The sequence below is a fragment of the Manis javanica genome, chromosome 4 (assembly GCF_040802235.1).
Source record: "Manis javanica isolate MJ-LG chromosome 4, MJ_LKY, whole genome shotgun sequence".
NCBI classification, from domain to species: domain Eukaryota; kingdom Metazoa; phylum Chordata; class Mammalia; order Pholidota; family Manidae; genus Manis; species Manis javanica.
This window is the reverse complement of record NC_133159.1, coordinates 98,809,274-98,836,081: the sequence shown is the minus strand read 5'-3', so window position 1 is coordinate 98,836,081 and position 26,808 is coordinate 98,809,274. Positions and strand designations below refer to the sequence as shown.

Genomic DNA, 26,808 nt, shown 5'->3' with positions numbered 1-26,808 from the left:
TTAGGTTCCTCACTCCTCTTGTATCACAAACTTTCTCAAGAACTAAACAAGGACATGGAAAAGGTTGCAGACTCCCTCCTTTCCCTGCCAGGTCAGATTAATTCACCTGGGGCAGTCACGCTCCAAAACCAGTGAGCCCTAGACCAGCTACAGCTGAGAAGGGAGGAACCTGTGTATTCTTAGGGGAGGAGTGTGTTATTATGTAACCCAGTCAGGGATAGCAACCACAAAAATCAAAGAACTGAAAGAAAGAAAATTAAGACGGAGCAAGATATGTGAGACAGGGGAGATGTGGGGACTTAGCTGGTGGTCCTCCTGGTTACTTCCAGTGGCTGGGCCCCTCATTCATCTCCATTCTCCTCCTCATCACTATTGGTCCCTATGTACTAAATGCCCTCATAAAGTTTCTAGAAAACACTTACACGTCGAGCCACCACGCATATACTGGCTCTGCAAGGCTACTGGTCTGCCATAAATCAGGATAATGCCTCCTGAAAACCAAGTGTTTAAAGGGACATCAGAGGAGAGAGTCATAAGGAGATATTTACAAGGCCAGCAATCTAGTCCAGGTGGCTCCCTTCTGCTTTGTTTCTTTACAAAGACAGTGGAAACTCCCGTTTCCCCTCCCCTTCACTCCCCACTCCACCAGGCACTCACCCCCAAAACTCACTCCCCTTGCTTCCTTGCTGTGCAGGTAGAAATATTGTGGATACGGAACCAGAAACATACATATTGTTCCCTTTGCCTTTGTTCAGGGCTCAGACTTGGGAGATTACTCCCCTCTGAGCCCACCGGTGTAAAATAAACCTCAACACTCCAAGATTTCCAAGTGCTGCTTGGTTCTTCCATCAGCGATCCAGTCCAGGTTTTTCAGGTTTTTCCATAATACAGTGATTGCTTCTATGTTTCACAGAAAGTGGTTATCACTTTGTCCCTTGATGATTTCAATCCAAGAAAATCCCAGTAGACACAGCAGAGTGAAAAACGGAAATGTTTTTCAAAATCTACTGGTCATAGTGTTTGTAAAAGAGTATTCTCTGTGACTTTAAATTTGAGTCCCAGCTTTGCTGTTTCATTGTTGTGCAGTCTTCGGCAAATTATCTAACCTCTTTGAGCTTCAATTTTCTCATCTATAAATGGGAACATAATAATAGGACTATTATTAGATGCTGAGAGGTTGAGATTTACTGGGTATCTCAGAGCTAACAGAGATAAATCTGGGGTAAACCTAGATCTTTGGGTTCTAAATCTGGATCTCCCTCTAATGATCAAATCATTTCTACCAGTTTCTCTTGGATTGTGCCTTGAGGTCTGCCCCCAACAATGCATTTACTTAAAGACAGTCCAGCTTCTGAGATACAGAAATTTGAACATGGTGGCCCCATCAAACTAGAGATGAGAGATCTTCTGGAAGGCAGCTGGAGGGAGGGTGGGGAGCAGGCAGAGTGGCTTGAATGACTTTATTGTCTCAGTCCTAGAAGGTTTGTAAAAATATTTACTTTTTGGTTCCATACCAGTCTCAGTCTACCTAAATGGGAAACTCTGGTGGTGGAGCCAGGCATACTCATTCTTGAACAGATCCACAGGTAATTCTGAGGTACCACCTTGACTGAGAAGCACTACCCTTTTCTAGACAAAAACCACTCCAGAACCTATCAGTGCTCACAAATTAGGTCCCAAACCAATTTATCTTTGATTTTTCCTGTTTCATCGAAAACCAGTTTAGGTACTGGGTGGGTCATGGGAGTAAGCTTCTAAAAAGCCACAGGGGAAGGACTGCATCTCTGAGACTAAGAGGCGGGCCTAGCCTCACTTCCTCTCTCTCCTCAAATGGGCTTCCTGTCGTTACAGTGTGATCATATTTATTCTCCCTTCACTTCTCCTTTTACACAAATAACCCCGGACATCCTTATTACCAGCCCTGTTGCAGCCACCTCAGGGATAATCACCAGTCCTGCCCAAAGCATTTGGGGAAAGTGCCTACAAAAGGTAAGATTGGTGACATTTTAATTGAGTTTGAGAGCAAAGACCTGAACCATACACATTATGTGGGATTGGGTATCTTCTTAGGGGTCTCCATATATATATATATATATATATATATAGATAGATAGATAGATAGAGAGATATAGATATAGATATAGATATAGATATAGATATAGATATAGATATAGATATAGATATAGATATAGATATATATGCTCTCTAGTAACCCTAAAATTTCCTGCAACTTTAATTTCACAAATGGTTAGTGCGGAGAAAGTAAAAAGATCAGTCAGATCATAGTAACCCTCAAACACAATCAGGCCAGAAGGACTTTTAATTAATAGGTTCTTATTATCTGTTATCTCTTTGGGTCAGGGCATTCATGTGCTTAAATTGCTTTAGAACTTAAATTTCTGTGTGTAGTAATTTCTTTTACCTAAAATCTTCTGTATGAGATGAAGCTGGGGAGATTTCATAAATGCTCTGGTCTTCAGAAGATGGGTCTTACGCTTTTAAAGTAAGGAGAAAACCAACAGCTGGAACCATTTAGAAAGACAGCTAGGACATGCAATTCTTCACTTAAGAAATTTTCAAAAGTCAAGTTAGTTACTCCCGCTGTGGTTCCTCAGAGCCATTAAGTAGAATAACAGCTACAAATGACAACACCCAGTTTAGCCAGGAACCCAGAACATGTCCACTACATGTATTTTGAAAAGTGAAAACTCTAAGAGGTGCTTAGATTGATTGGTTTCAAAGGGCAGGGATCCCCAGGGTTCCTCCCAAAAAAACTTATCTTTAGTCTACAAATCATAAATACTGATAAATATAATGACATGTACCAACCAACAAAACTTGATATTGTTGATTTCTAATTCATTGCCCATAACTAATAATTGAGGGCTCATGGACTCTGAAAGTTATAGCAAATCTTTGATCCTTGCATTCTGTGATCACCATAGTAGTTACTGGAGGTCAGCTCACCACAGAAAACTCAGAGCTTTTTCCTTCCAAAACCTGCAAAAGTCTCAACTGATTGTGCCCTGGAGGGGAGAGAAAATTCCCCTTAAGACCACATACCCCTACTTAACAACAAGGGGTGGGGATGCCACTGAGAACTCTAGATTACCAAGACACCTGTTGGGCTATTTAGCCATGAATTTAAAAATAAAGACAAACTTTTTAATGAATTCATTTAACAAACAGGCATTAAGTGCTTCCTGGGGCCAGGCACTGTGCTTTGGAGATGCTGGTGAGGAGGGAGAGTGGCAGGGTAGAAAGAAGATATTTGTCTAACAAATAGTACTGCTCTTAAGGAACTCCCAGGCAGATAAGAGATATCAGATGTGTATGCAAGTGCTTTAGAAGAGAATTGAGCAAAAGCAGAATCTTAGCTGCTGCTAAACAAAGTTTTGCTTTCTCAATCTCCATGAGAATCTGAAGTTTTGTAATTGTGGTTGAACTGGAGTAGAGACTGAGCTGAAACATGACTTCCTGTGATGTTTCCTGTGTGGGCCAGTTAAGAGTATTTAGCTTTAAATGAAAGGATTGGACACCTTTACACCCATGGGTAATGATTCAAAGCCCATTCCATCACAGTTACTACCTCTTAAGCAAAACCACCTTTGGCAATTAATGAGAAGCACAAATTGGAAAGGTCAAATTTTCTTGGTCTTTACTTTATGTCATCAGGTTGACCTCTAACTACCCAGAGGGCTTCAGACTAGACCTGAGGCCTGTTCCTCTGATTCACTCCCACCCTACCATATATCAGCATCTAGGAATTGTGCCACAGTGCTGGAGACACAAGGATAATTGCTGTGGTTCTTAATGTCAAAGCATTTCTAGAGTCTAGTGTAGGGGACAGACACAGCAATACACAAATACAATTCAAGGTAATCTTTTCTATAATGGAGGGAGAATTAGCACAAATGTAGGAGTTGCTGAGGAGTGTGCCAAGGACTCCCTTGGAGCCCTACACTCCATGTTAGAATGTTGCTACTTAAAGAGAATTTAGAGATTATTTGGGCTGAAGTAGAATGTCCAATTCATAGTGAGAGCCTACTAAATATTAGATATTATTATAACATTTCAATCTTCTTATTTTTCAGGTAAGGTGACTTGTCCAAAGTCATAAAATTACTTAGCTAGTAATCCCTGCTTAGGTTGATTTCAAAGATGGAGTTTTCTATGAGGACTGGAGGTAATGGCATTCCAGGCAGGGCACAGTATAAGCAAACTCAAAGAAGTATAAACCCCTAGGCATTCTATCCTTACTGTTAGAAATGACAGTAAGCAATTGAGACTCTAATAGAACAAGCCATGGTTGCTGGACCACAGAAAGTGATAATCTTTTCTCCTACTTGGTTTTGGAATTCCAGCACCTGAAAGTAAAAGACGAGATCAACAAAACATCTGAGTCCTAAGCTTAGCCCTGGACAGGGCCATGCCTGAGAAGTCCTCATGACAGAAATTATGAAATACGGCTTGAAATGAGGGTGAAGAAGCCTATTTCTTTCCCCTCAATCTAGAGTTTCTCCTAGATTAGAGAGAAGGGTGGAGCTTTTTGCAAAACTACAGCCACTCTCTTTCTGTCAGCTTTGTTCCAGGAAATGCTATGTTGATTTAGTTACAGTGGTTTGGTTTATGTTCCAATATGAGTCAGCCCATAGCACTTCCTGTACTGAGTGAGCATCCAGTGTGTGCAGATCACCACGGACCTAGAGACTGGGCACCTGCCCTCAGGGAGCTGCAGGACCCAGCTGCCATTGCAGGTAGAGAGCACTTACGCAAAGTAACACAGAGAAATTAGATTGCTGTGCGGAGCAGGCCTCCTGGGGCTGCTGGGGCGGAGGAGGAGGAAATTGCAGCTGGAGTTCGGGAAGGCTGTCTGAAAGTAGGCTTTGATAAAGAGGAGGATAATGCATTTTCAAGGCCAGTGGGTGGGCACTCAAAGTGGAAGCCATGGATCTCTGGGCTGGGGTATTGAGACAAGTTTTCTATGCATTCATTTCCCATTTCACCAGCACACAGTAGAGTTCCTATCCAAGCAATAGCATCAATGAATCAAAGCTATGGCCAGGAATTGTTGTAAAAGAAAAGATGTCACAAGGATACATTTTTATAATCATTTAAAATAAGAGCACTATATGAAAGTGCTAGAATATTGCTACTTAAAAGGAATTTAGAAATTGTTTAGGTTCAAATAAGGTGTCCAACTCATAGTAAGAGCCCAATAAATGTTAGCTACAATTATAATATTTCAATCTGCTTATTTTTTAGGTAAGGTGACTTGTCCAAAGTCATAAAATTCCTTAGCTGGTAATTCTTGATTGTCTGTGGATGCTCTTTCCTCCATACTACATTACAATCCCTTTTCTTACAGACTTCTTATTAAATAGGCATCATTAGACTATGTTCTTTGTTTACACAAAGAAATTTCTAGTGCATTTTAACATAAGCAAACATAAAAATACAGCTTGATTATAAATTTAGTCAATCTAAAATCAATATGCCAGCATATCAAATACTTAATATATATTTAATATGTCAAACTTTTGTTTGGTATTTTATATTTCAGGAGACCTGGATTGAAGAATGGGATGAGAAATGATTTTGATACCTCACATCTTTTAAAATTTATTCAGATAATTCATATAAACTTATGTCTTAATATTTACTCTGTATCAGGACCAAATAGAGGCCTTAAAGAATTATCCCATGGTTTGTTTTTCTAAAAGTAGCTATTGTAGACTCTCAATATCATACCATCAAGGACTTAAGTTGTAATGATTTTGAGATCAGAATCCTTTAGATAATTTACTCATATTCAACTTTCTCTCTCTCTTTTTTTATTTTGACAATTCAGACTTACAGAGAAGTCACAAAAATATTATCAAGAATTTCTGGACCTGCTTCACCCAGATTTCCTAAATATTAACATTTTACCACAATTCCTTTATCCTTCCCTGGCTTTCTTATTTGAAAGTAACTTCTGGCATGACATCTTTTCCTACTAAGTGCTTTTCCAAAAACAAAATCATTCTCTTACATAACCACTTTACAATGATCAAATTCAGGAATTAACATAATGCAATACTATTAACAATCAAAAGGTTTTATTCAGATTCCACCAATTGCTCCGTTATTTTTTTTATAGCAAAAGGAAATCTCTGATAATGCATTGCTTTTAACATGTCTCTTGAGTCTCCCTGTGTGTGGAACAGATGCTGAGTCTTTCTTTGTCTTTCATGGCATTGATATTCTTGAAGAGCACAAGGAAGTTTTTTTCTAGAATATCTCTATTTGGGTTTGTCTGACATTTCCTCATGACTAGATTTAGGTTATTCAAACTTTTCATAGAAATACCAAAGAAGTGGCATTCGTTACCCTGCAGAAATCTTTGCTCACGCTGGGCAGAGCTTACCTGTACACACCATGGGCAGGTCTCTAGAATAGGGATACTCCACAGCAAAATGCAACATAATTTTAGGGTAAGGAAAGAGATTCTCTAGTCTACTGACTCTGTAACAGCTGTTTTCTGAAACTGTTCCTGATATGGATATTGGCCTTGTTATCAAGGTCCCATCTCAGCTTGGTTGTTAGTAGCAGCTGTGATTTTTCTGTCGGGGGAATTATATTGTCGGCTCCCTAAAGGAAGGAAATATGCCTCCAAGATCATCTGGGTTTGTTTTTCCTCATTTTTTGTCTCCTCTCTGCTTCTTCCTTCTGTCTTTCTTCTATAAGTCACCAGTTCCTCTTCCCTGAGAGCAGCCTCAAAGGAAAAACTTTTCACCAGGCCGCAGTTTCTGGGATGAGTAAGATGACAGACACATTCCTTTGATGAAGCAATGGAGAGATGAGAACACACTAATGCACAATGATAGATTACCACAGTGATGGTTTGGTTTGGTTTTGGTTTGGTTCAGTATTGCCTCTCCCCTTACAATTGCTTATTACTCCCTCAAAGAGACACATGCATGTGCCATCCCTCCTCAGTCACTGCTCACAGGAGTTCAAACTGTGGAAGATGCAAGGATTCCTTCTGGAGGCTCATTACATTGCAGGGAGAGAGTTGAGTTGGGAAATGTAAGGCACAAAACTGGAACTGAAACAAGAGAGGTCACGTTTCTGATATGTTGCACTGCCAGTAGACCTGTCTGATTCCATTGCCAGTGTTTTTCAAACTGGGTTCCAAGTACTTTATTCTCTGATCTGTTAATAAGTAATCTTCAGTATGAGAATAGGTTTGTAGTTATATAAGTAGACTCTTCTCTTAGAGACCTGTAATGTATATTAGCATGTAACAAGTTCCTCCAAAGTTATTCACTAAAAACACTGCCAATTATTTTATCTTTTATTTTATTTAATCCCACTTGCTTCCAAAGTTATTTGACCATGGATTCTTTTCACTCCTTATAGTTTTGTTTATTCATTTTTGTTTCAGGAACCCTGATTAACATCTCATAAATAAGATAGTCTGTATAACATCAAACCTGTCTTGCTGAAGCTCCAGATTAGTCTCTAAGATTGGACCAGATAGGGCTGGAAATCAAGAACTGATATTTTCTTGAAGCTTCTGTCCAACCCTAACCACTATGAAGCTCGATTAAATTCAAGATTAATTAGGTAGCACTGCCAGTATGGGTCAAAGAAAGGAATTGAACCAGAAGACCACAAGACTGTTCACCAGCCCAAACTCTGCTTGGAGAATGTTCAAGGGTGAACTTCATCTCGTCCTCGATGTCAGGCTGTGGGAGGTGGCTGAGCTAACCAGTTCAGTCACGGAGGTTTCCTGGAAGCTGACGTCAGGACTTTCTTCACAAAGCCATGAGTCATGGGGCTGGGAGGCCCAGCTTTATGGAGTGGTGTCAGTTCTTCCAGACAGTGGGTTGGAAGGGGTCCGTGCTCAGTGACTGGCCAGTCATAATGAAGAAGGGAAAGGGGAAATGGAGAGGCCTTCTCTCTGGGTTTTATGAAAATAGGGACCACTATTACTTGTGGTAAAAGTAGTGACATTGTTCAACAAATAGGCAGCTTTTCTTCTTCAGTTTCATGACAGTTGGAATAGTGGAAAATAAGAAAAGGAACAGAAAAGGTTCTTCTTCCTGTCTGTGAAGGAAGGAATCAGTGGGGATAGCTTCAGGTTAGTGGACACCTGGTTAGTTGGTGCTCTGTGAACAATTAGATTGCAAGAGCCTGAAGCATCTTTCCCAGGGTCCCAGGATGTTGTGAGGATGGGAGGCACCTGGCCCATCGCTTCCTGTTTAAGTTATTTGCTCATGTCCAAAAGATTAGTTTATTTATTGGCAGAATAAATCTCAAGCCTAAGGCTCCTTGTGCTACAGCATCATGCTCATTCGGTTGTCAGAAAATCCAGTCTGGAGAGATCGCCCTGTGTAGTAGGTGAGACCTCAACCTGGGAGAGAGTTCTTGACTCTGAATGAGAAAGAATTCATGAGCAGGCTGAGCAGGTCCAAGCAAAGGGTAGTTCAATAAGGCAAAAGTACACACTCAAGGAATGAGTACGAGTGTGCTCCAGAGGCGAGCAACCCAGTGGGGTGTGGGTTGGGTGGTCTTATAGGGAGATACCCTATTTTTGTCCTTAGACTGTCTGCTTCAGAACTGTCATGGCACAAAGGGGTGTGATTTTTAGTATGCTAATGAGCATACAATGTATTTTGAGGTGAGATCAGGGTCAAATTCTCCTCCGTGTTGGAACCAGCCAGTTTTGGTGGGTCTATTATCTATATTCTGACTCCCCACACCTCTTGAGAATAGTTTACATGGAATGTATAGAAAGTAAACAGCATCTAGCCTAATGTAAACACCAGCCAAACTCCCCAACTCCCTTGCTGCTCATGTCTGGCTATCTACCTACTATAACAAGTCCACTAAACCAGATTATTTAGAGTTAATGAGTAAAAGTCCAATCATTTGTTCATTCAACAATCTTATTTCATGTATATAATATATAATATATATAACCTCGAGAATTCAAAGATGAATAAACTAGCTGCTACCCTCAAGGAGCTCATGTTCTAGTGAGGGAAGAGATAATTATAAAACAATTTGGTTAGCATAATAGCAGAGATGCACAGGCATTAAAGGCACTCCTTGTGGGTTATGGGAATGGGATATGAACAACTGAACACAATTAGAGTTTTCCTGGAAAAGTCACACTGGAACTGTCTCAGGATGATTAGTAGTTAACCAAATTTAGGAGTCAGAGGGAATGAAAGGGGCAAATTCCAGCAAAGAACCACATGAGCAAAGGTAAGAAAGCAGTCACAATGTTGCTTGCTATTTTGAAAGTATAAGGCAGGGAATGTTGCCATCAGTTTGAAGCAAATTAGGAGAGGCCTTTTGACATGTATACATGAATAAAACCATCACTACCATCAAGATCACAAACATATTCATAATTCCCAAAAGGTTATTCATGGTCTTTTGTAATCCCTTTCTCCTGCCCTTCATTAGTCCCCCTCTATGCACATTCCCCCCACTGTTCTCTACCCCTGTGCCTAGGCAATCATTGATCTGCTTCTGTTGCTATAGATTAATTTTCATTTCCTAAAATTTTATACAGCTGGAATCATACACTATGTACTCTCTTTTTAATCTTGCTTTTTTAATCTCTTCATAAATATTTTGAGATTCATCTAGGCTGTAGCATGTATCAATAGTTTATTCCTTTTTATTCCTGAGTAGTATACCATCAATATGCTCTTCCTGAATAGTATACAGCTATATCACAATTTATTTATCCATTCACCTGTTGATAGACCTTGGGGTTGTTTCCAGTATTTGGCTACTACAAATTAATCTGCAATGAGTATTCCTGTACAAGTCTTTGTATGGACATGTGTGTTCATTTCTCTTGGGTAAATACCTTGGAGTAGAATGTCTGGATCATATGATGTCATGTTTAATATTTTACAAAACTGGCAAATTGTTTTTCAAACTGGATGTACCTTTCTACATTCTCACCAACGGTATATGAAAGTTCCAGTTCTACCACATCCTCATCAACCTTCAGTATGGTCAGTTGTGCTTTTGTTTTTTAAATTTTAACTATTCTAGGAAGTGAACAGTGTTTTCTCATTGTGGTTTTAATTAACATTTCCCTAATGATTAATGAAGTAGGGTACTTTTTCATGAACTTATTTGACATCCATGTACATTCACTTTAGTGAATATGTGTTCAGATATTTTGCCCATTTTTAAACGGAGTTGTTGATTTTCTTACCATTGACTTTGAGGGTTCTTTTTGTGCTCTGGATACAAACCTTTGTTGATCAATGTGTCTGTTTTCATACCCAAATCATACTGTTTTGATTTCTATAGTTTTGCAATCGACTTTGAATTCAGGAAGTATGATTCCTCCCATTTTGTTTTTCTTGCTCTAAATTCCTTTGGATATTTGGGTTCTTCTGTGGTTCTACACAAATTTTAGGATTGTTTTTTCTATATCTGTGAAAAACACTGAAATTTGTTTGCATTAATCTGTAGATGACTTTGGGTGGTATGGACATTTTAGCAATATTAATTCTTCCAGCCCAAAAGCATGGAATATCTTCCCATTTATTTGTGTCTTCCATTTCTTTCACTAATCTCTTTTCATTTTCAGTGTCTAGATCTCTCACCTCCTTGGTTAAACTTATTCCTATGTATATTATTCTTTTTGAAGTAATTGTAAATAGGGTTGTTTTCTTAACTTCTCTTTCTGATAGTTCATTATTAGTGTATGGAGATGGAACTGATTATTGCATGTTGATTTTACATCCTGCAATTTTGCTGAATTCATTTTTTAGTTCTAACAGTTTTTTGGAATAACGTTTAGGGTTTCTTATATATAACATCATGTCATCTGCAAATAGAAGCAGTTTTACTTCCTCCTTTCCAGTTTGGATGCCTTTTATTTCTTTTTCATTTACAATTTTATTTTGAATCCTCTCAATTTCTTTCCTGTTAAGTCTAACTAAGGGTTTGTGTTTTATTTTCTCAAAAAACCAGCTCTTGGTTTTATCTTTTTATTCTCTATTTTGTTTATTTCAACTCTGACCTTTGTTATTTCCTTCCTGCTATTCACTTTGAGTTTGGTTTGTTCTTTTCTAGTTTCTTAAGCTGCAAAATTGGGTTGTTTATTCGAGACCTTTTTTTCTTAATGTTGGCATTTATCACTGTGAACTTTTCTCTTAGAACTGCTTCTGCTTTAGCTCATAATTTTTCAAATGTATTTACATTTTCATTTATTCAAGTTATTTTTTATTTCTTTTTAAATTTTTTCTCAAGCCCATTTGTTGTTCAGGATCATATTTTTAAATCTTCACATATGTGAGTTCAGTTCTCTTCTTATAATTGTTTCATAGTTTCATACCATTGTGGTCAGAAAATGTACTTGATATGATTTCAATCATCTTAAATTTATTAAGATTTGTTTTATGACCTAACAAATGACCTATCCTGGAGAATGTCCAGGTGAGCTTGAATGTGTATTGTGTTGCTTTTGCTAGAATGTTCTGTGAGTGTCTGTTAAGTTCATCTGTTCTACTGTGTAGTTTAAGACCAAAGTTTTCTTACTGATTTTCTGTCTGGAGGATGTATCCATCATTGAAAGTGGGTGTTAAAGTTCCTTACTATAACTGTAATTCTATTTCTCCCTTCAGGTTCATAAATATAAGCTTTAAATGTTCCTATATTAGGCAATAAATATTTACAAATGTTATAGCCTCCTATTAGATTGACCCCTTTGTCATTATATAATGACCTTTGTCTCTTAGGACCAGTGCTTGACTTAAAAGCTATTTTGTTTGCTATAAGGACAGTTACTCCTGCTTTCTTTTGTTTTCCATTTGAATGAAATGTTTTTCCATCCCTTCACTTCCAGTCTGTGTGTGTCCTTATAGCTGGAGTCTTCCAGGCGGCATATGGTAGGATCTTATATTTTTTATCCATTCAGCCCGTTCATTTTTATGATTGAAGAGTTTTATAGGAAGCTTTTTAAACTACAAATCAATTTATTATTTGATATAGAACTATTCAGATTATTTCCTATTGAGTGAGCCTTGGTACTTTGTATCCTTCAAGGAATTTATCTCACTTCATCTAAGCTGTCAAATTTATTGGTAAAAGTTCTAGATAATATTCACTTATCATTTTGCTTTCTGTAGATCTAGTGTCATTACCGCATTCTTAATGTTGATACTTTCTTTCTTTCTTTTTTTAAAATTATCTGGGTAAAGTTTATCAGCTGTATCAATCTTTTAAAAGAACCAGCTTCTGGTTTCATTGATTTTCTTGATTATTTTTCTGATTTCTATTTAATTGATTTCACCACTTATAGTCATTATTTTCTTCCTTCTATTATGGGTTTAATTTGCTCTTCTTTTCTTATTTCTCAATATGAAAGCTGAGCTCATTGATTTGAGGCCATTCTCCCTTCTAATGTACACGTTTTATGCCATAAAATTTCCTTTAAGTACAGCTTTTGTTACACCCAAAATTTTTGACATGTTGGTTTTGATGGGGTGGAGGGGAAGGGTTGTTCAAAATTCTAATTTCATTTTTGATCTTTTTTGATCCATGGACTATTTAGAAATATGTTAGATTTCAAATACTGGGGATTTTCTAGAGATATTTCTATGGTTGGTTTCTCATTTCTTTCCTTTTAAACTTACTGAATTTTGGTTTATGTCCCAGAATGTTCTATTTGGTAAATGTTTTATGTACTCTTGAAAAGAGTGTATATTCTGTTGTCATTGGGTAGAATGTTCTGTCACCCAAGATGATGCAAGAGATTCTTAAGCCCTAAATATTTGTGCCCTCTGACCTCTGGTGCCACCTTGCAAAGCCAGGTAACTTACTTCCTCTGTTTTTCCTTCTACTTTTTAGGGCAAGAATATCCCTGCATGAGCATGAGTAGCTTGAAATTGCTGAAGTATGTTCTGTTTTTCTTCAACTTGCTCTTCTGGGTAAGTGTGTCTCTTCTGACCTTGGCTGAGCTCACCTCTTCCTAGCTACTTTCTCTCTACTGAGGAGCCTAGAATGACATACCACCCATGCATGCCTGGGTCATGGGTAGCATGCCCAGCCTAAGAACAAGGAAGTAATTATTTCCTCCACTTTTACCAACCAGCCATAGCATAAGCCTGTAAAAGTGAAAGGTACCAGTGTAGCTATTTATGGGGATGCTTTTTCTAATTCTGGAGACTTTAAGCTACTACTGCTCACTGCTGACATCTATGGGTGAGAAATCTAATGTTCTGCATTCTGTGTGTTGAATGCCTCTTTTTTTCTCACTTCCTCTTCCCTTTCCTCCCCACCCCCACACCCCCAGACTGGGCCCCTTGGAAAAATAGCTGATTAAAAAGGAAGTCACTTTTCCTGGGGACATTTCACTGTCAAATTCAACAATTAAATTTCATATATAAATGGGTTGGTGCTTATATATCCATAAGAAGTTCTTGAGTTGTAGCTTCACTAGTTTTCTGCCTACCAAGATGAACTTCTCAACCAGGGCATCCCTTCTATATGGCTGTAGTTTTCAGAGGGAAGACCACATGTAAGCAGTTGAGGGAACTATGGGTAGGGGATCTGAAGCATGAAGATGCTGTGTTACTCACAGGTGTGAGTTTCCCCTGATGTCTGACATGGTAGGATCAAGTGTGAGTGGGACATTACAGCAGGAAGTGGGCATCACTTTTTTTCTAGGTGCATGAGGAAAGCTAGGTAAACAGGTTGTTAATGGGTGTCATGACAGTGCCAGTGGAGAAAGGTAATTGGGATTTCAAGTTGAGTGAGACTAGAAGAGACATTCAAGAACCATGTTTTACCTCAGAATGTGGTGGGATTCTTCTTTACAGTTCTGTGGCTGCTGCATTTTGGGCTTTGGAATTTACCTCCTGGTCCACAACAACTTCAGGGTGCTCCCCTCCCTCACATTGGGCAATGTGCTCGTCATCGTGGGATCCATTATCATGGTGCTTGCCTTCCTGGGCTGCATGGGCTCCATCAAGGAGAACAAGTGCCTGCTTATGTCGGTGAGTCCCTCACAGCAGATGTGATGTCCTTAGGCTCCAGGCAAGGTGTTTCTTGGCAGCTAACCTAAGGGCACAGGAAAATCATAGGGACATAGGATTGGCACTCCAGGTCAGCCAAGTCTGTGTAGACCAACAAAATTTTGTTTCTGACTGGGTTTCCAAGGATAGGTGGTAGAGGGCATTGCTATCCTCCTTGGCATCCATTTTATACCATTACTAATGACACTTGTCATTATATTTCCCACCATACCTTTTATTTCATGTCTGGTTGAAATCAAGTGTCATCTGTATGCCTACATTCTCCTCACAATAGTGTGTATTTTCATGATCTGATTCAGAGTCATTAACTGATGGAAATCACCTCTAGATTCTTTTGTGTTCTGGGGTCCTCCTAAATGTGAGAAGATGCTTCCCTATTTCATATTTGCAAAAGATACACCCTACTGTGAGTGACCCATCTTAAGTGAGGGTCTAGGCTTCAGCCACTGAAGTCTACCCTAAAAGATGCTAGAACTTTTCAGTTGTTCCCTGTCAATTTACTGTCCTGAGAAGCACCTGTAGGCTTAGGTTTTGCCTGTAAGCTCTATGAAAGAAGAGCTCCTCATTTATCTAGTGTACCTAGCACAGAGCTTTGTATAACAGTGCCACTCTCTCCATAAGTATAGGTTCCTCTCACCTAATTCATTTGGTAATCTTTCCCTTATGCCTCAACACTTAAACTAAATCCAAGACATAGAATAAGAAAACCTTGTTCTCAGGTCATTCTTGGATTAATGGCAAAAAATGGGAGATAACAGGCATGGAGAAAATGTTTTAAGCAGTCAAAATTAATGTTGGGATAAGAAGGTGAAGGAGAGGGAATAAATGATTTTCTGTTGTATATGATTAGATAAATGGAGTAAGCGTCTACACTTGGAGATAGATTGAGTTAGGGCCTTGATAAGAGATCCTCTTCTCCCCATCTATATAAGGCCTTTCCCAACCTCCACCATCAAATTACCCTGATTTTGCAGAAAGGACCAGGCATCAAACTCAGAAGACACATGATTTTGCTTACTCATCTTTTGCTCAACTCTTTTAATAGGCTGATGCCAAAATTGCTTCATTGATTCAATAAATGCTATTGTATATACATTATATATGTGGAGCTCAATAGGCACAATGGGAAAGAGAGTGCAATGTCAGAAGGCAGTTGATCTGCCCTCTACAGTCTTGGAGTTAGCTGTAGAAAAAAAACATATTCCTCACAAACAAAACAAGGCTTATGAAGGCCTGAGCATGCAGAAACAGGAGGCTTTGCACATGGGCAGAGCCATGCCTGGATGCTCCAGGGTAGAGTGGGAATGGGGAAGAACTGGAATCAGTGCTATTAGCATGTCTCTGCTTTGTGCTAGTTCTTTGTCCTGCTGCTGATTATCCTTCTTGCTGAGGTGACCTTGGCCATCTTGCTCTTCGTGTATGAACAGAAGGTAAGTTATAAAGGACACAATTCATTGTTGTATTGCTGACAGGTAGAAGCTGGCACAAAATAAGACCTCTAACAGAGGTAGAAATGAAGGGGGATGTTGGAGGAAAGAGAGATTAACTGCAATTGGGGAGAGAAAAACATTTCATGAAAGAGATTGCATTTGAATAGTACTTTGAAGAATGAATGGGAAGTACAGTAAAAACAGGTTTGTTTTCCTCCACCTTAATTTTCTCCATGTGTTTTCTCCTAAGACAGCCCATGCTTTGATTGTCCTTTTTCCTCCTTTGGGAAAACCAGAGCCCTGGAAGGACAAGAGACCACTGTGTACAAATCTTCCCTCAATGCCGTCTCACCCTCAGCACTTCTTCTTACATATAAACTCCCTCTCCTCCCTTCCTTAGCCCTGAGGAGGCCATTTGGAAGGGAGTAGCAAATGGAAACCGCTACTTAATTCTATAAATTCTTTGTTCCTTGAACTCACCTGCTTTTTACAATATCTCCTTTGCTGGAATGTGTCCTTCCCAGTTGGATAAGTATGTGTCTGAGAGTCTGACTGACAGCATCAAGAGATATCACTCAGACAACAGCACCAAGGACGCATGGGACTCCATCCAGTCATTCGTGAGTATTTGAGTATTGATAGACTCCTCCCCAGCTCAGCCCAGACTTAATTTCCCAACCCAAGTACCTGGGGGTTAGAAAGGACTTCCTTTCCTGAAAGTTTCAAAATCTTAAGATCCAGACCCCCTAGGTTCAGAATAATGATTGGCTGTCACAAACAGGAGAGCACAGGAATCAGTGCAGTTGGTATACAGTTGTCTACATTCTGTCTTTCATCCTTCATCAACTCAGTTGGCTCATTGTTTAAGCCCTATTAAGATGTGAGGAAGACTCAAACATGTCACACTGAATTAGTTTATATATTTTCCTATCTTTTTCTGAAAACATAGATTGTATAATACCAGAAATTTCTATTGAATTCCTTCCTGTACCCAAATCATGCTTATTGCCTAGCTCACCAGCAGCCCACTCCTCATGCCCCTTTCCTGCCACAAACATACATATTAATTCTTTATTCTTATCTTGGTGTGTTGGTGGATAAAGAAGGGTCAGGGAGCCAGCACAGCACTGGCATAGTCTGTGCGTCAGACAATACTACTGTGTGGAGCTGCCTGTGGCCCTGGGATGCTTGCTTAGTGTGAAGTAGAAATAATAGGACAGGAATTAGAACCCAGAGACCAGGATTAATTGGCTTTGGAAAATTCACGTAACCTCTCTAGATCCCATATGCTTTCTCTTTCTCTTTTTTTAGTTTGGTTTTTGAAGCCTTTTTATTACAGAATTTTCAGACATATGCAAAAATAAAAATAACTGCAAATGAATCTCTGGGTACATGTCACCCAGCTTTGACAGTTAACATTTTGCCAATGTCATTTCAGCTAATCCATGATTTTTTTGCTAGAATGTATTAAAGCAAATACTAGGCATTATATCATTTCCCTTACTGAATATAAGGATAGTGACTTCTTTTTTAAAAAAGGCTTAATTTTTTTTTTTTTTTGAGAGGGCATCTCTCATATTTATTGATCAAATGGTTGTTAACAACAATAAAATTCAGTATAGGGGGGTCAATGCTCAATGTACAATCATTAATCCATCTCAAGCCTAATTCTCGTCAGTCTCCAATCTTCTGAAGCATAACAAACAAGTTCTTACATGGTGAACGAATTCTTGCACAGTGAATAAATTCTTACATGGTGAACAGTACAAGGGCATTCATCACAGAAACTTTCGGTTTTGATCATGCATTATGACCTATAAACAATCAGGTCAAATATGAATATTCGTTTGATTTTTGTACTTGATTTATATGTTGATCCCACATTTCTCCTATTATTATTATTATTTTTATTTTTAATAAAATGCTGAAGTGGTAGGTAGATGCAAGATAAAGGTAGAAAACATAGTTTAGTGCTGTAAGAGGGCAAATGTAGATGATCAGATGATCAGGTGTGTGCCTATGGACCAAGTATTAATCCAGGCTAGACAAGGGCAGCAAGACATCCACGGATGCAGAAGATTTCTCTCAAAGCAGGGGGGGTGAGGTTCTGAGCCTCACCTCTGTTGATCCCCAAATTCTCACCTGATGGCCCCCCTGCGACTGTGAAAAGGCTTAATTTTTTAAGAGCAGTTTTAAGTTTACACTAGAACTGAGAGGAAAGTACAGAGATTTCTCTATCTGTTTGCACACAAGCATAGTCTCCCCATTATTAACATCAATCACCAGAATGACACATTTTTTACTAAGGATGGACCTACATTGACACATAATTATACCCAAAGTCTACAGTTTACACTAGGGTTAACTCTTGGTGTTGTGCATTCTATGGGTTTGGACAAATGTATAATGACATGTATCCATTATTATAAATGTCATACAGAGTATTTTTACTACCCTAGAAATCCTCTGTGCTCTGCCTATTCATCTCTCTTCCTTTCCACATCCCTGGCAACCATTAATTTTTAAAAATTGCCCCCATAGTTTTGCCTTTTCAAGAATGTCATGTAATTGAGATCATAGAGCATGTAGTTTTTTTCAAGTTGGCTTTTTTCACTTAGTAATATGCATTTATGATTTCTCCCTGTCTTTTCATAACTTCATAGCTGCTCTTTTTTTGCTAATTAATATTCCATTATCTGGATATACCAGTTTATTTATCCATTCACCTATTGAAAGATATCTTGGTTGCTTCAAAGTTTTGGTAATTATAAACAAAACTACTATAAACATCCATGTGCAGTTTTTTGTGTGTGCATAAGCTTTCAATTCCTTTGGGTAAGTATCAAATGGCATGACTGCTGCATCATGTGGTAAGAATATGTTTGGCTTTGTAAGAAACTTCCAAACTGTCTGCCATAGTTGCAGTACATAGTACTGTTTTTCATTCTTATCAGCCGTGTATGAGAGTTCCTGTTGCTCCACCTCCTCTCCAGCATTTAGCATCAGTATTCCAGATTTTAACCATTCTGTTAGGTGTTTAGTGGTAGCTCATTGTTTTAATTTTTATTTCCCTGATGACATATGATGTGGAGCATCTTTTCATATGTTTATTTGCCAACTATCTTCTTTGGTGATGTATCTGTTAAGGTTTTGGCTTGTTTTCTAATCAGATTGTTTTCTTATTGTCAAGTTGTAAGAGTTCTTTGTATATTTGGGGTAATAGTCCTTTATCAGATGTGTCTTTTGAAAATATTTTCTACCGGTCTGTGGCTTGTCTTCTAATTCTTTTGATTTGTCTTTTGAAGAACAGTAGTTTTTAATGTTAATGAAGTCCAGCTTATCATTTGTTTCATGATCCATGCTTTTGGTACTGTTTCTTAAAAGCTATCAGCATTATCAAGGTCATCTAGGTTTTCTCCTATATTATCTTCTGGTAGTTTTACAGTTTTGTGTTTTACATGTAGGCCTGTGAACCATTTTGAGTGAATTTTTGTGGTGGGTATAAGGTCTCTATATAGATTCTTTTTTTTTGCATGAGGATGTCCAGTTGTTCCAGCACCATTTGTTGAAGAGACTATCTTTTCTCTCTTGTATTGCCTTTGCTCCTTTGCAAATCAAGTTGACTATTTATGTGGGGCTTTTCTGGGCTCTCTATTCTGTTCCATTGGTCTATGGGCCTATTCTTTCACTAATACAATATTGTCTTGATTACTATAGCTTATGGTAAGTCCTGAATTTGGGTAGCTGCAGTCCTCTAACTTGTTCTTCAACTGCAATAATATGTTGGCTATTCTGGGTCCTTGGCCTCTTCATATAAACTTTAGAATCAGTTAGTTAATAACCATACAATAACTTGCTGGGATTTTAATTGGGATTGCATTGAATCTATAGATCAAGTGGGGAATAACTGACACTTGGACAGTATTGAGTCTTCCTATCCTTGACCATGGAATATCTCTCCATTACTTAGTTCTTTGCTTTTGCTCATGAGAGTTTTGTAGTTTTCCTCATATAGATCTTGCACATATTTTGTTAAACTTATACATAGGTATTTCATTTTTGGGGGTGCTAATATAAATAATTCAGTGTGTTTTTAAAACTTTTTGTTTTTAGGTACATACAGTAAAATGCACAAATCATAGTGTAGAGCTGATTAATTTTATTACCCAGATCAAGATATCATTCTCACTCATTTTTTCCCCCTTTCACTTATTTCACCTATGGAATGGTGCTTTTTAATTCCAAATTCCACTTACTATTGTTGGCATATAAGAAAGCAATTGACTTCTATATGTTAACTTGTGTCCTGCAAACTTCCGACAATTATTAGTTCCAGAAGTTTTTTGTCAGTTCTTTCAGATTTTCTTTATAATCATCTCATCTTTGAGAAAAAATAGTTTTATGTTTTTCTCCCCAATCTGTATACATTTGTTTATTTTTCTTTATTTATTGCATTAGCAAGGACTTCCAGTATGATGTTTAAAGGAAGATATCTTGCCTAGCACCTGATCTTAGTGGGAAGGCTTCAAGTTTCTTAGCATTAAGTATGATGCTAACTGTAGGTTTTTCTGTGGATTTCTTTTTATCAAGTTAAGCAAATTCCTTTCTATTTCTCATATTAGTAATTTGTGTCTCTTTTTTTCCTTACTTAGTCTGGCTAGAAGTTGATCAATTTTATTGACCTTTTCAAAGAACCACCTTTTTGTTTTGTTGTTTTTTTTCTCTATTGATTTCCTATTTTCCATTTCATCAATTTCTGCTTTAATCCCTTCTTGTTCTTGTTCTTCTTTCTTCTTCTTTTCACTTTGCACTGAACTTGCTCTTCTTTTTCTAGTTTTTAGGGTGGACACAGATTGTTGATTTTAGATCTTTCTTCTTTTCTAATATTTGCATTCGATGCTATAAACTTTCCTGTAAGAACTGCCTTTGTTGCATCCCCCCAATTTTTATAAGCTGTTTTCATTTTCATGTACTTCAAAATATTTCAAAGTCTCTCTTGATATTTATTCTTTGATTATATGTTATTTAGAAGTGTTTTGTTTAATGCTTAGGTAAAATAACTTATTTTTATTTAGTTTTATTATTTATCATTTTTATTGAAATATAGTTTATATACAATATTATATTGGTTTCAAATAAATCACTTAATGATTCATCAATTATATACATTGTTACATGCTCACTGTGATAAGTATAGTTACCATCTATCACTACAGTACAAAGATACTACAATATTATTAGCTGTATTTCCTATGCTATACCTCCAGCCCTGTGACTAAATTATTATATAAGTTTGTACCTCTTTATCTTTTACCTATTTCACCCATCTCTCACCATAGTAACCAACCATCCATTCTCTGTGTAAAACAACTTATTTTTAATGCACCTAAAATTTTATAATACTTCCTTAATATCACTAATAGGTGGTCTATAATCAAATTTCCCTAATTTCTCAAAAAGTTTGTTTCAATTGCTTTCCTCAAGTAAAGATCCAAGCAAGATCCACATATTACATTTGGATGATATGTCTCTCTAAATCTCTTTATTTGTTTGTTTGTTTTTATTTTGTTGTCATTACTCTACAATTATGTGAAGAACATTATGTTTACTAGGGTCCCCCTTTCACCAAGTCCCCCCCACGAACCCCATTACAGTCACTGTCCATCAGCATAGTAAGATGCTGTAGAATCACTACTTGTCTTCACTGTGTTGCACAGCCCTCCCCATGCCCCCCTCCCACATTATACATGCTAATCATAATACCCTGTTTCTTTTTTCCCCACCCTTATCCCTCCCTTCCCTCCCATTCTCCCCAGTCCCTTTCCCTTTGGTAACTGTTAGTCCATTCTTGGGTTCTGTGATTCTGCTGCTGTTTTATTCCTTCAGTCTTTCTTTGTTCCTATACTCCACATATGAGTGAAATCATCTGGTGTTTGTCTTTCTCCACCTGACTTATTTATACCCTCTAGCTCCATCCATGTTGTTGCATATGGCAGGATTTGTTTTCTTCTTATGGCTAAATAATATTCCATTGTGTATATATACCACATCTTCTTTATCCATTCATCCACTGATGGATACTTAGGTTGCTTCCATTTCTTGGCTATTGTAAATAATGGCTTTTGAACGTAGAGTTCTATAAATGTCTATTAGGTCCATCTGTTCTAGTGTGCTGTTGAGTACCTCTGTGTCCTTACTTATTTTCTGTCTGGTGGATCTGTCCTTTGGAGTGAGTGGTGTGTTGAAGTCTCCTAAAATGAGTGCATTGTGTTCTCTTTCCTCCTTTAGTCATATGTTGGTGCTCCTGTGTTGAGTGCATATATATTTATAATGGTTATATCCTCTTGTTGGACTGAGCCCTTTATCATTATGTAATGTCCTTCTTTATCTTTTGTTACTTTCTTTGTTTTGAGGTCTATTTTGTCTGATACTACTGCATAACCTGCTTTTTTCCCCCTGTTGTTTGCATGAAATATCTTTTTCCATCCCTTGGCTTTTAGTCTGTGCAGGTCTTTGGGTTTGAGGTGAGTCTCTTGTAAGCAGCATAGAGATGGGTCTTGCTTTTTATCCATTCTATTACCCTGTGTCTTTTGATTGGTGCATTCAGTCCATTTACATCTAAATCTCTTTTAATCTATATAGTATACCTCTTTGTTCATACTATTTATATTTGGAAAGATTAGTTTGTTCTGTGGAATCCCTCACTTTCTGGGTCCATGTAGTTGATTCCTCAAGGTATTTTAGCATCAGGGAAACTTTATCTCCCATAGTCATAAATCTGGACATTTGATGTAGGTTCCATTTGTGGTGAGACTAACAGCTGACATTTCTCATTGCATTATGTAAGCAGGCACATAATATCTGGTTGCCCTACTTTTGTGATCTTAAGACTGGTTGGTAGGTTTAGGTGTAATCAGCCTGATTCCTCCATTATAAAGTCCCCTGTATGTCTACTTTTTGGTCTGTAAAATATGAATAAGTTAAACGTGCCCTCTCTACTTCAAGGATTCTTATGTGAATGAAATGGTATAACAGATTTGAAAACATTTTCTTCTATGAAGCCATGATATTCAGGCCCATTCCAGATTTTCTGCTATAGAGTCAGATCTGAAGTTTTTTCCCAAGGCCCGTCTTTTCCCCAAGGCCCACAATTTTCTCTCTGTTGAGTTTCTAACCATCACTTTTTTTGGGTTTGTTTTTTAGCTGCAATGTTGTGGTGTAAATGGCACAAAAGATTGGGGAAATAACCCACCAGCATCTTGCCCTTCAGAGCCACAGGTAATTTTTTGGCAATTTTTCTGTTATTTGCCTCTTTGGTTAAACTTGCAATTACCTAGAAACTCCAACCAAACAGGACTTATTCCTCCCAGAAAGAAAAAGGGAATCTTGAACAAAATAGAGACTAGGGGAATAACCTAGGTAACTAGACAAATAAAAAATATCAAAGGAACAAGCTCACTTAGACTAGAGATACCATTAAGAATCTTGCTACCCTGAAAGAACATTAAAAGGGAAAAGTTTTATGTGGTAGTGGCAGAGTATTATGTCTAGATTTTTCTTGAGCAAAATGTAGGTCTCCTTATGTTTGAAAGTGAAGTTTGTAAGGTTGAAGTAGAAAAGCTTCTTCTACTATTTATTTGCCCTCCTTCCTTGGAGATTGCAGTTTCTAGCTCCTTAGTGAAATGAATTTTAAGTGAAGGAGTGAGGAATTGGGGGAGAGTCGAAGGAACTGCTGAAAAAATTGTCCACTTAATTTTGACCTCCAGACTAGGCCCAGAGAAGAAGTCAAAATCATCTTCCAAGTAGACCAAGTCCCTAAGGTCTTATTACCCCATGTTATTCATTCTTGGTGTTTAGAAATCTCCAGAAATTTTGAGGTCTGTGAAGAAAACTGCGACACCCACCAATCAGCAATAGCCATAGAGCTTGGTAAGCCATGATAGGTTTACTGGTTGTTGAAACAGAAGCAGAAATACAACCAATCCTAGAATTACATAGCCTATATTCCCATTTGTTAATCCCAAATCAGCAGTTAACGTTCAAAGAACATAAGGACATCTGTTGCTCATATGCCTCTTGGGAATTATTGTCACTCAGTGTGTAAGGAACTAGGACCTCTATATTAGGTGCCACTGTAACTCCAGAAAAGTCTCTAGCTTAATATCTCTACTTTATGCTTGTTTCTTTTGTCCATAGAAAGAAAACAAAAGTATAATACCTGGCCTAAGTCTTCTGGCATAAGGGAAAATATAAATTATCTTCCCAAATAAACTTGATGAAGTTGAGTAATATAGTAGTATCATGTGTACTTGAAATTTTTTCTAGGGTTGCTATGAAAAAGCAAAACTGTGGTATCACTCCAATTTCCTGTATATTGGAATCATCATTATCTGTGTATGTGTGATCCAGGTAAGAGCTTAACCACAGGATTATTGTGAAGTGCTGTACAAGTCAGTACTTGGATTAAATGTGAAGATTAAATTAGTTAAATCATCTAAGGTTTTAAAACAGTACCAAGTATATAGTGTGTGCTCAATAAATATGACCACCCCCAGTCAAGTAGCAAATGATGTTATTACCAATTTAAGGCATATAGAAAATATGCTGTAACATATATTTGGTAAACTTATCCCTAAGAAACATGAGTACTTCACAGTCAAATTAAGAACCTCCAGAAAGACCCCTACTTTGGTTCTCACTTAGCTGGTCTGGAAAAGCTTGTTATGTATAATATAATAATACAAAGCTGAGCTTTGCTCAGTAGATGTTAATAATGAAAATTATCATCATTTTCCTCATTTCTCCACTTAGTTTGACAAGTCATGGGTAAATTGGGGATAGTACTGTGTTCTTTTTATTAAGTGATACTCTATTTTTATACCCAAGTGTTTGGGTATTTCACAGGTTAGTTAAGATTTAATTAAGAAGCTCAGAGAGAAAAAAATCTTTCTCTGCTTGGAAACCAAGGAGTTCTAGGGTATGGGTACAGATGACTCATTGCATGAAGTGCTGACTTGTACAGAACTTGATTGTACCAGCCCCAGAGCTTCAGAGGACAAAAGATGTCCCAACACTTTATAATCTCCTGCTTTGCCATCATCACCCCATACTCATCTTGCCCCTGCCATTCTGGAAAAAGAAAAATTAGAAAGAATTGGAAGTGATAGCAGAAAAGGTGGCTTCAGCATGATGGGACACTTTTTTTTCCTCTGGAGCTGATCCCAGGGGTTGTAGGAGGGATAGCTTCTCTGGTGAAGACCTCACATTTTCCTAACTCTTTTCTCAGGTATTGGGGATGTCTTTTGCACTGACCCTGAACTGCCAGATTGATAAAACCAGCCAGACTCTAGGGCTGTGACCTGCTACAGCTTTGTGTTGGAGAGGTTTGATTCATCTCTGGAAATCCAAAAGCACTTAGAGTGTGAAGCCCTAAATGATCACCTCCTGGACTGGCATCTTTGTTCCCTTCCCATCTCTTCCCTGTTTTGGTCCCTGTCTCATACAACCAGAGAAGAGGGTGTTGTTCAGGCATGTTCCATCTCAGGCAGTAAGACAATCATTCACCCCTCATGGAAGCATCCATGTCCCTTGAGGTGGTGACAGTAATTCCTGAGCATTTTTCAGACATGAGAGGTCAGGGGAACCTGTGGCACTACTGGTTCAAGATCAAAGGATGTGTCTGGGACTTGAAGTTTCTGGTTTCTAAATCATGCCCAGTCCACTCTCCAAAGTCAAGCAAAAGACAAGCTGAAGGGAGCTTTGGGGCCAGTTATTGAATCACTGTCACCCCTATTGTTTCCTTTTGACTGGGAGTCATGGCTATAGGAATTACAGAGGATTATCTCCAAAGGGTGATATTTCATTTCAATTTCCTAATTAAAGGGCCTTATTGATTCATTCTGTCTTTCCAGAAGAAATTATCCAGTGATTCATATCCTGACTTAAGCAAATGTCTTAGCCTTTGATTTGCAGAGCTATGGACAAACTCAGTAGGACTGCTGTCTCTGGTAGTTTAGGTGGAAATCACATTCAGAAGAGTTCTGGTGGTATTTCTCTATCAGATAACTCTTCAATAAATAAAATAGCTTATGATTTCAATCACTACATTCCCATTCTTATATCTCAAATACACTTTCCATGACTTAATCTTATAGCCTAGCCAGCAAGCCAGGCATAATAGTTACCTATTGCTGCATAACAAGTTACTGCAAAACTTAGTGGCTGAGATAACAAATATTATCTCACATTTTTTATGTGTGATGAAATGGGAGCAACTTAGCTGAGTGACTCTGGTTCATGGTTTCTCACATGACTACAAGCAATATATCAGTCAGGGCTGTGGTCATCTCAAGCCTCAACTAGAAGAGGATCCACTTCCAAGCTCTTTCACATGGCTTTGGTAGGTGTCAGTTCTTGCTTCATACAACTTTCCTCAGGGCTGCCTTACAACATCCCAGCTGGTATTCCCCGTACCAAAACATGTAAGAGAGAGCATTAAATATAGCACCTCAAATAAACTATAGTCCTTTTATAATCCGACTCACAAGTGCCATCACATCAATTCTGCCATGTTATATTACTTAGAAGAGAGTCAAAAAGTTAAGCCCACACTCAAAAGGAGGAGATTACACAAGGGTGTGAATACTAGGAAGCGGAGATCTTTGGGGACCATTTTAGAAGTTTCCAACCACATTATGTTTTTTGAGTCAGAAGAAATTAAATTGGATTGTTGTCTGTAAGACAAGTGAAATTATCTGTATGATAACCATATTTTGTAAATTATAAAATCAGAACATATCTAATACAGAACCAAATGTTGAGAAGTCAGAGAAAGGGAAGAATTGGTTTTTGTTCTTGAAGTTTTGTGTAAGATCTCCCACTCCATTTAAGGCAAATTGGTCATTTAAGTGGTAGTCTATAGGAAAACCTACACCTTTTGCACTTTCTTGAAGTGAATAAGGACCAGAGGAGATATTCATTTGAGTATTCAACATGTACAAAATGAAACATCATTGTATCTTCTAAACTGCTCCTCTTTTTTGTTCCCCATATCAGTGAGTGATAATACCACCCATCCAGTTGCCCTACCTAGAAACCTGAGTTTTTTCCTTAACTCTAGCCTGCCCTTCACTCCCAGTATCTGGTAAGTCATAACATTCAAAGGATTCATTCACCAAATATCAGTTTATCCATTCTCCCCATTTCATTTCTTGCCTGTATTTCTTTAATAGCCACTATCTCTTCTCCTAGTATCCAGAATTGGCCCCATCTAGGTTATTTTCCATATAGCACTCAAAATAATATCTCTAAAACAT

General features: G+C 38.0%; 1 protein-coding gene across 3 annotated transcripts; it reads left to right on the top strand.

Annotated features, from left to right (window-relative positions):
* Positions 1 to 1,846: 1,846 nt before the first annotated feature.
* CD53 (CD53 molecule) lies at positions 1,847 to 26,032 on the top strand. 3 transcript variants are annotated; one of them, XM_017643432.3, is made up of 8 exons: positions 1,847 to 1,989; positions 12,877 to 12,956; positions 13,848 to 14,024; positions 15,419 to 15,493; positions 16,018 to 16,113; positions 22,697 to 22,771; positions 23,819 to 23,902; positions 24,780 to 26,032. In XM_017643432.3, exons 2-8 carry the CDS (start codon positions 12,894 to 12,896, stop codon positions 24,849 to 24,851), a joined length of 642 nt encoding a protein of 213 aa, XP_017498921.1. In that variant the 5' UTR covers positions 1,847 to 1,989; positions 12,877 to 12,893; the 3' UTR covers positions 24,852 to 26,032. The 3 variants fall into 3 exon arrangements, with proteins under 3 accessions (XP_017498921.1, XP_073090533.1, XP_017498922.1); XM_017643433.3 differs by lacking the exon at positions 1,847 to 1,989 and adding an exon at positions 4,688 to 4,757; XM_073234432.1 differs by lacking the exons at positions 1,847 to 1,989; positions 16,018 to 16,113; positions 22,697 to 22,771; positions 23,819 to 23,902; positions 24,780 to 26,032 and adding exons at positions 2,247 to 4,757; positions 15,744 to 16,011.
* The last annotated feature ends 776 nt before the right edge of the window (positions 26,033 to 26,808 follow it).